Source organism: Macaca mulatta, chromosome 14, assembly GCF_049350105.2.
Source record: "Macaca mulatta isolate MMU2019108-1 chromosome 14, T2T-MMU8v2.0, whole genome shotgun sequence".
Taxonomy (NCBI): Eukaryota; Metazoa; Chordata; class Mammalia; order Primates; family Cercopithecidae; genus Macaca; species Macaca mulatta.
In genome coordinates this window covers 19,725,265-19,734,821 of record NC_133419.1, presented here as the reverse complement: position 1 = coordinate 19,734,821, position 9,557 = coordinate 19,725,265, and the positions used below count along the sequence as shown (strand labels likewise).

The 9,557-nt window shown below is 55.5% G+C and overlaps 1 protein-coding gene across 4 annotated transcripts in view; it reads left to right on the top strand.

The window, feature by feature from the left end:
* Window positions 1–2,421: 2,421 nt before the first annotated feature.
* Window positions 2,422–9,557, top strand: part of MAPK8IP1 (mitogen-activated protein kinase 8 interacting protein 1) — a 20,790-nt gene continuing 13,654 nt past the window's right edge. For all 4 annotated transcript variants that reach the window (XR_013403881.1, XR_013403883.1, XM_028833483.2 and 1 more), the window contains exon 1: window positions 2,422–2,701. Coding sequence is in view for 2 of the 4 variants with exons in the window: in XM_028833483.2 (XP_028689316.2) it covers window positions 2,601–2,701 (101 nt within the window). In the remaining 2 variants the exon portion in view is untranslated. The remainder of the gene's footprint in view (window positions 2,702–9,557) is intronic.

Genomic DNA, 9,557 nt, shown 5'->3' with positions numbered 1-9,557 from the left:
TAAGGTTGTGCTGTCGTCAATCTTGTGGGAGGTCTGGAAACCAGGGTTTTGGTAAGGCTGAGCCTGAATGAAGCTATCGGTCACCCCATCTTGGTTCTGTGGGAGTCAGGAGCCTCCTATTCCTCCTTAGGAAGGGAAGCAGCCAGAGCAGACTGGGGCAGCTTGGTCAAGAGTTGGTCCAGAGCTTGGTCAAGAGTTGGGGGTCAACTGGCCAGAATAGTACAGAGCACTCTGGGCCCAGAGTGAGGGTCCTGAGTGCCATCCTGCAGTGCCACCCAGCCTCGCAGCCCACTTAAACACCCCCAGGCTGGGGGTCAGTCAGTGCAGGGCCTTCTCCAGGCCCTCAATCCATCCTTTAATTCAGTGCAGCCACTTAAGCTGCAGCCCAGGGGTGAGCTGTGAGTAGGGGATGCAGACTCTCTGGCTGTGACTAGGTGGTTGAGATCTGCCCACAGCCAAGCCTAGAATGCCTGGATCCTGGCTTTGTCTCCTGCCCCCCGGCCAGAGAATGGCACCTTTCTGTGCAGTGTGCTCTGCTTCCATGCTAGGGGATGCTAGCCTTGGACTGAAGGCTTTATTAGCTCACACCCCAACTTTGTGGGAAGAGGTCCAGGCAAAGGCCAAGAATATCACAGTCTGGCCTGCACAGAGTGAGAAAGGAGGAAAGGGGAGGAACCTGCCTTGGGGACTTGTCTCATTCTCTCTGCTCTGAAGCTCCTGCTGGCCTCCTTCCTACCAAGACCTGGGCCTACCTTTCCCTCTTGCCCTTCTCCTGGCTTCTCTCTAATAATGGCTTTGGGTTGACCTTTGGATCTAAGGTATCTTTGTCTTGAGCAAAAAGTTCTGGAAGAGGGAGTTGTCCTTTACATACACCCCTGACCTGCTGAGAATGTTCCATAGCTGAGGCAAGTCCGCATTCTAAGGAACGATTAGTAGCCATGATGGCAGGACTACTTTCCTGAGAGGAAAAGCCAGGTGCCATGGCAGCAGATGGTTACCGTGAAGGCCCAGTGAAAGGGGCCTGAGCCGAAAGCTGAGAAAGTAGTGGCCACCCCTCTGGGCCCCAGGGGTAGGGAAAAGAGAAGCAGCCATGACCTTTGGCTCTAGGTCCTGGGATATTCTCAAGGCTGGAGGTTGGGGGTTGCCTTCTGCAGGGCAGGTGCCTCCAACTCCTTACTAGGTGCTGCACTGAAGGAAAGGGGCCAGCATGACTGGTCGGCGGTCCAGATTTGCAAATAGGACTCCACGAGTTGTGGCACAGTTTGCACGTTTTCTGCCCCATCCTGCCCTGGGGACAGGGTCTCCAGCGTTCTCTTGAGGGACCAGAGAAGCCAATGAGGTTTGGCCAGAGGCTCTATGATCCACCAAAGCTAGGGCCCTAGCCTTGGCAGTCCATACTCTTTGAAATAACTCAATCGGGAAACACAGGGCCTTGAAGGCTGGAAAGTCCAGGCTTAACACCCTCTTAGGGGAAAGACAATGAGGAAGAAACCATGGCCAAAGACTAGCAGGGATGGAGGTGCCAGAGGGAACAGAAACAACCAAAATGACCCCAAGAAGTCAACAGTGGGAGCAGAGGGAAAGGCCCCAAGTCTTAGAATGTGTGTGTGTGGGTGCAGAAGAGGGGTGCTTTGCAGGAAATGAAGTTGAGGCGCTAAGAAGAATGCTGGGAAGGTCCTGGCGAGAGACTGAGAAGCCCGGATGGCTCAATTCACCACGAGTAGCTGCTTGGGGCTGAAGAGAGGTTTGGGTCAATCTTTAGAGAGGACAGCCTCTAGGGAGAGTCTTTGGGAGGGTCCCCTCAAGGTAAAGGGACAGGACCGGGGTGAGGCCTGGATCCCAGCGCAGGAGGTGGAGTGTTTCCGGGTCTCAGTGGCAACACATTTGTGTTACGTTACATTCTCACAACAACCATGAGAGGGACCGTTATTGTTCCATTTCGCAGATGAGAAGACCAAACCTTAGTGCTCTGAAGTCACTAATGCAAGGTCCCACTGTCCAGTCACTTGTGGAGCCAGTGAATTCACACCACCTGACTCCAAACCTGTACGCTATAAGAGCCCACTGACATCCTCTCCTTTCTCTGCCTTCCTCCACGACCCTCCTTTTCCGTCTGCCTTCTTGGTCTCTGCTGCGGGGAGCCAACCTGGATCTTGGGGTCCAGTGTCCTGCCATTAGTCATCTGATACCCAGGCACTAAGCCCACCCGGAGGGATAAGGCCCACACCGGCCACGGGGTGGAGGAGAGTCGGTGTCGGATTTAGGGCGGGGCTGAGCCAAGCCCAGGGCCGCAGGGGCCGTGGCTTCAGCACCGCGGAGAGCGCCATCTCCGGGGGCGGGGCTGGAGGGTGGGGGCGGGGCCGGGGCGGGGCGCGCGAGACCCCGGCCGGGGCCCGGGGGCGCGCGCGGGGCGCTCTCGCCAGTCCCGCGAGCCGTGCGCGGTGCGGTGCCGCGCCCTGCCAGACACAGGTGCGCCCGCCGCGCCCGCCTAGCCCGAGCCCTGCGGCGGAGGCTGCCCCCTCGCCGCGCCTCCGCCTCCTTCGCAGCCGCCGCCTCCTCCGCGCCGCGCTCCGCCCGGATGGCCAGGGCTGTGCCCGAGAATGGCGGAGCGAGAAAGCGGCGGCCTGGGCGGGGGGGCCGCGTCCCCGCCCGCCGCCTCCCCGTTCCTGGGGCTGCACATCGCGTCACCTCCCAATTTCAGGTGAGAGTCCCCAGCCGCCGCGCGCCTCGCCCTTCAGCCGGGACTGATTCGCCTGGGCTGCCCTGCCCGCCCCCCACCCCAGAACCTCGGGAACCCGGGAACGAGAGGGCAGAGTGGGAATGGGGTCTCTTCCCGGGACAGAGCCCCACCCCGCCCCCCAAGAAGCCCCGCCAGCCTCAAGTCCGGACTGGTAGCCGCTGCATGTTCATGAGGCTATTCCCTCCGCCATTCCTTGTCCTAGGCTGGGAGGTCTGCGCTGGAATTGGAGGAGGGGGCTCGGAGGCCGCCTTCTCCCCGACCTCCGGGCTGCGGCAGGGTCTGGGGTCGGGGCGATCCCGGAGCGGGCAGGCAAGCTGCATCTTAGCCTGTGCCCAGTTCGAAGGTTTCTGAATAGAGCTGGGAACAGCCTGTAGGGGCGGGGGTCGCAGTTTCCTGGGGCAACGACGTTGTTGGTGCTGGGAGGAGGATGTCTTGGGCCCCTCCCCGAGCCCTGCCTGCCCAGATGGGCCTACCTGCCAGGCCTGGCCGCCAGGCCCCTCTGGATTGGGCAGCACCGACCTGGGCAGGTGTGTCTCTCAGGGCAGGCGCTGAAGGCTCAGCCTCAACCTGGGGAATCCTAGGCCTGGCTGTGGGAAGGGAAGTCGGCTCGGGAGTAGCCAAGGCCAGCGAGGGTGTGGAGGGAGATCCCTGCTGGGGTAAATACCCAGAACCCTGACCTGAGCTCCCATTCCACCACCCCTACCCCCCAATCTGGTGTTAGGCCCGTTGCATTTCAGAGAAGTGAAGGGTGAGTGTTGTGTGGAGGAGGAACAGATGTACCTCCCCCATAATTCTGACCCCTAGTTGGTGGGGAGGAAGAGGCCGAAGTCACTGCTCCGGGCCTAGAGAGGGAGGCTTAGACATACCTCATTGTTTCCCCATCTCAAGAACTGGCGCCTTCGCCTCTCCTGGGGCACCACCCAGCCAGGCTCCAGCTGGGCTATTGGTGCCAGCCCCTCCTGGGAGCAAGGGGTCACTGGCTCCCAGGTCCTCAGGTGGGCAGAGACCCCTGGGGATCTCTAATGGCATCATCAAACCCAGAAACCTTCCCCGAGGCCGTGAGCTGAGCCGGGAGGATCAGAGGGAGCCAGATGGAGGAGGCCAGGCCTGAAGGCTCCAGGGCTGCAGCTCTCTGATAATGCCTTAGACTCAGAGGCTGAGGTCTGAGACTCCACCTGGCATGGCACATGAGGCCTCCATGCAAATACTGCCTCCTCACCTGGAGGCCTCTACAGTGGAAGCACATGGGGCTTAGAGGAACCTGGGTTCAAATCCTAGCTCCACTACTTTCTAACTGCATTACTCAGGCAGGTTTTTGTCCTCTCTGGGTGCCATCTGTTAAGTGGGCTCATTAATATTGATTCTTGCCTGGAAAAGAGAAAAAGCACATCAGGTCAGTGTTCAACAAGTGTGTCAGCCCCCACACTCGCAGACAACACTACGGCTCGCTGCTGTCCAGAGCATCTTCCCAAGGCCCCTCCCTTAACCCTCATAACTGCCCCAAGAGAGGGTAACGGTCTGCCCATTTTATAGATGAGGTGATTGAGATTAACAAAGGCAGGGTGGCTCATCTGGGGACTCCAAAATAGTCAGAGGCTAAGGCCACACCGGGACCCAGGTCTGTGCGTGTTCAATCCTCTCTACCTCCCGGCCCTGCCTCTGGCCCAGCGGGTAGCTTTTCCTCCTCAACCTGCTTCCCCAGGTGTCATGGATGCTTTAGTGAGAGGAGCTGAGGAAGCAGACACCAGCCAGTGAATGTGTGGCCAGCTCTGCGGCACATGGGACGAGGGTGGCAGTAGGCCACGAGGTTGAGGCGTGGGCCAGCCCTCTGGGACATGGTGGCCTGGCTGCGGAGACAAGGCCAGCGCGTGGGAATAATAAACATCAGTGTCTCAGGCCCTGCTGGCCTGCCCCACTGCTCCTGAAGCCCCCGCTGCCCTTTCTCCTGGCCCGCCTCTCACTGTGCTTGGCTGGGCTCCACTTAACCCTGGGTGGGTGGGTAGTGCTTTCTTGTGGCTCTTTGGTGGAGTCATGGATCCAGCTGGCCTGGGTTTGGATCCTGGCTGGCCCTTCTTAGCTGTGTGCCCTGACACTGGGCATTTAAGCCCTCTGAGCCTCTGAGATGCCAGCACTGGCCCCTGCTCACGATGATCCTAAGAATCAGATGAGATAACATGTGTTGAGTGTTTTAAGGGCTGAGGAGAGCCGCCTGTAGGCAGGGCTGTGTGTGTGCACACGCACGCAGGTGCCTTGACCCCCGGTGCCACTGTCAGCTCCCAGAAGACACAGGGGTTCTGTACCCAAACTTTGGTATCCCTGTTGCTCAGCACAGGATAGTTACTCAATAACAGTGGTAAGCGCTGACATTTGGAAGGCACTCAGTTCACCCAGGCACCATTCTAAGAGCTTCCTATGTGCAAGACTATTTACTCCTCGAAATAACTGTATCAACAGAGCGTTGTTATTATCCACACTTGCATGAAGAAACTGAGGCAGAGGGAGGTTAGGTAAGTGGCAGAGCTTGTAAGTGGTAGGCAGTCTGATGTCAGAGCCACCTCAAAAAGAAAGAGCCCTGGAGTACTGGAGGAGCGTGTGTGGAGGGGTGAGCATGTGGGCCTGACCTGAAAGAGTGGGAGCATTCGTTTGTTGGTGTTGGCTGAAATAAATACGTGTTGATTTTTGTTCTGATTATAGAAATGCGCCAGCTGGTTATAGTGGTTGGTCACCTTTGGGTGTGGTATGGGGCGAGGGATTTTCACTTCGTATTTTACATCCTTTTTTTTTTTTTTTTTGGGATGGAGTCTCGCTCTGTCGCCCAGGCTGGAGTGCAGTGGCATGATCTTGGCTCACTGCAACCTCTGTATTCCGAGTTCAAGCGATTCTCCTGCCTTAGCCTCCCAAGTAGCTGGGATTACAGGTGCCCGCCACCACACTCGGCTAATTTTTGTATTTTTAGTAGAGATGGAGTTTCACCATGTTGGCCAGGCTGGTCTCAAACTCCTGACCTCAGGTTATCCACCTGTCTCAGCCTCCCAAAGTGCTGGGATTACAGGCATGAGCCACCGCGCCCAGTGTCATACTTTTACAGGTTGAGTATGCCTTATCTGACATGCTTTGGACCAGAAACATTTCAGATTTCTAATTTCTTTTGGATTTTGGAATATTTGCATATGCATAATGAAATAGCTTGGGGGTGGGAACCCAAGTCTAAACATGAAATTGTTTTTTTCTTATATATCTTACACATATAGCCTAAAGGTAATTTTATATAATAGTTTAAATAATTTTGTGCATGAAACAAAGTTTGGATTGCACCTGTCACGTGGAGTCAGGTGTGAATTTACCGCCTGTGCTGTTGTGTTGGTCGCGAGCATTTAGGATTTTAGAGCATTTCAGATTTCAGGCTTTTGGATTAGGGCTGTTCACCTGTATTTGACTTCTTATTTTATCATGAGCATAGGTTACTTCTGTGTCTTACAAAATAATAAAAGAAAATTCAAAATTGAAGTGATACATGTTCATTATAAAGAAAAGTCTAGAAAAGAGAATTTAGAAATTTACACAGTGGAGACACTGGCGCTGGGTAGGTGGGACAAAGAGGAGGGACGGAGGGACGGAGGGACAGTTCACATGGGAGGAACAGTAGAGACAAAGGGGGTTCCATGGGCAGGAATGGAGCGAGCGGCCTGTCTGTGGTGTGTAGACGGGGAATCTTGGATCAGAGAGAGACCTTAGAGACCAGGTCATCCAACCAGCTCCCTCCCCTTATGAAGAAACAAGACAGAGCGAGTGCTCCCCCAAGAGCACACAGCAAATTAGTGGTGAAGCTGGGACAGAGCGGGGCCATGGCTGCCTGGATGGTTTCCGTCTGCCCCACCACCCTGCCTCAGGGATGAGAGATGAGGCCACCGAGAGGCTTCTTCCTTCATCACTCAACAAACGTTTGCACTTTGCCTAGGTCACCAGGGAAACACTGCAAAGGCCCAGACGTGGGCCTGGTCATCATGCTGGTGGTGGTGTAGAAGGACGACAGACAAATGGACAGACGGCTTTACAGATGGGCTGGTGGGTGTGATGATGGCTCAGGTCAAGGGACCCAGGCTCAGCGGGTCAGGACAGGCCCCCCAGAGGCAGGGACATTTCAGCTTAGGCCTGGTAGACGCATAAATATCACCCAAGGGTGTCACTGGAGTGAAGGGCTGAGACCAGAGCCGTGGGCAGGGTGCCTGGTGCGCAGTCTGGCGGGAGGGTGGAGAGCAGGATGTGCAGGAACTTGTAGGCCATGTGAGGACGCTGACCTCTTCACTGACAGAGGAGCCGGCAGGGGGTTAGGCAGGGAATGACAGGGTCGGACGGATCCTCTAGGACAGGGGCGTCCAATCTTTTGGCTTCCCTGGGCCACATTGGAAGAAGAAGAATTGTCTTGGGCCACATGTAAAATACACTAACACTAACGATATCTGATGAGCTAAGAAACAAAAACAAAAAATCACAAAAACATCTCATAATGTATCAAGAAAGTTTACGAATTTGTGTTGGGCCGCATTCAGAGCCATCCCGGGGCTCGTGCACCCATGGGCCAGGGGTTAGACAAGCTTGCTCTAGGAGGATCACCTGGCTGCTGGGTAGAGTGTGGCCGGGGGCCTAGCCATCCTGCTGGTAAAAAGGAGGGACAGGTTCAGGGTGTGAGGAAGAGTTAGGGGGCAGATTAGCCCACTTGGTGAGGAATAGGGAGTGGAGAGGCAGGAGTCTAGGATGAGGCTGGGGCTCCTTGGTGGGTGGGGTGTCCAGTGGGAGACCAGAGGGGTGGTGGGCAGCGTGCGAAAATCATGTGGGGACCTGCTGAATTTGAGACTGGGGATCATTGGAGGACCCAATTGGAGGATTCATACAGTCAGTTGGTTTTGGGTCTGGAGCTCAGGGGAGAGGATAGGGCTGGGGCCAAAGACCCTGGGAGTCTGAGTGTGGAGGGATGGCCACTGAAGCCTCAAAGAAGACATCACTTTCCAGGGAGACTGAGCAGAGGGCAGGAAGATGGCCGATCAGTGGCCTATTCAGCCAACCATGTTTTGCTGGAGATGAGGAGGTGCTGCCGGAGCTGCCTCATGCCTAGGACTGCCCTGGCCTGGCCCTGATGGACCTTGGATGTGGGGGCAGAGAATGTTGACTTGCCTCACACAGCCTGGCAGTGGCCAGGGCAGAATTTCAACCCCAGGTCGCTGATGGCAGAGCTTCAAAGTTCGTCTCTGGATTGCTGGAAATGAGCCACAACCCACTTCTAACCCGGGGCCCCCATGGTTCCCACAAATTGGGTCACAGCCACCATCTACACGTAGTTCTTAACCATTCTACGATGCCATCTTTGTTCCCTGGCCCCACTCTTGTATTCATTCCAAAATAGCAGGCACATCTCTGAGTGCCTTGCCTTGTTCCACCACTGCAGATGCCAGTGGAGAGCTTGTGGCTCCTGCTGTCATGGTGCTTGCAGTGCCTCTTTAATAGGCACTGATTTAGCACCTAGGGTATGCAGGGTCTTGGGCTTTGTGCATAGATAGGAGCGAAGATAGGGAGTCAGTGCCCAGGTGAGTATGATGGCCCCGCCCTCAGGAAACTCACAGCTCTGGGGAGGGCAGGCAGCCCAGCAGCAGACAGGGAGCCCACGCTAGGCTGGCATGGCCCAGGATGAAAGTCTGTGAAGGAGAGCAAAGGAGAAAACAGCGCCCCAGATTCTACCCCATCTCACAACTCAGTGTCCATGTGAGTGTTTCTTCCTGTGTGCGATTCATCCTGGGGAGACCACTGGATCATATATTCTGTCTTTTTGCTCATTCTATTTGTTGCCGTTTTGCACCTTAATACGCAGACTTTATAATGTTCATTCCAAAAGACTGCATCACATTCCGTCCACTGATGGTGACGGTGGAACCAGCCCCCGGTGCTGGCGACGCAGGTGTTTTCAGTTGTTTGCTATGATGAGGAAGGAACATCCTGTGTGTCCCGGTTCTTCTCCAAACAGTGTGGGATTGTTTCCTCGAAGCCGTTTCCCAAAAGTCGAATCACTGGATCCCAGAGTTCTCGCAACGTATCGTCACGAAGATGTTTAAACAGATCAAACACGTTATACCCCAAGTGGGGCTGTCCCTCGGGGCTCATTTCTTTGGTTGGATTCAGTTTTCGTTGGAGATGACCGCCGTCCCCGTATGGAGGTGGTCAGGAAGGGAGTTCCGACCCAAAGAACAAACCCAGCCCAACCCCATGTTCACCCAGAGCAGGGTGGTGCGGGTAGAGACAGGGCCTGAGAGGGATGCTGGACCTGGCTCATCCCCACCCCACCATTTCAGCCAGTGCCATCTTCCCGGAGGACCTGACGTCCTAGTCCAGACTCCGGTGTAGGTGGGAACACAGGAAGTTGATTTGAAAAGTGGACTGACAGAGATTTCCAAGGCAAAAATCCAGAGAGCCCCGGGACACCTGTGGTTAATTCATTCAGCATTTGTTAAGTACCTATTAGGCACCACACATGTTGATCGAAACAGATATGATCCCACCCATATGGATTAACTGACTCCAAGGGGAGGCCACCACGGGCCACATAACCCAAAGGTAAAATTACAGTGATTCGGAACCACAGCCAGGAGGGACTCCGAGAGCCCATAGCAGGGCGGTTTGGCTTGGTCCCAGAGGTCAGAGAAGGCTTGCAGAGGAGACCATGCTACTGCTTTAGGAGCTGCGTTACTGGGGGAAGAGATAAAGGCGGGAGGTGGGAGGATTGAGGGGAAAAGATGCTGGTTAGAGGGAAAGGAGGCTTTACAGAGCC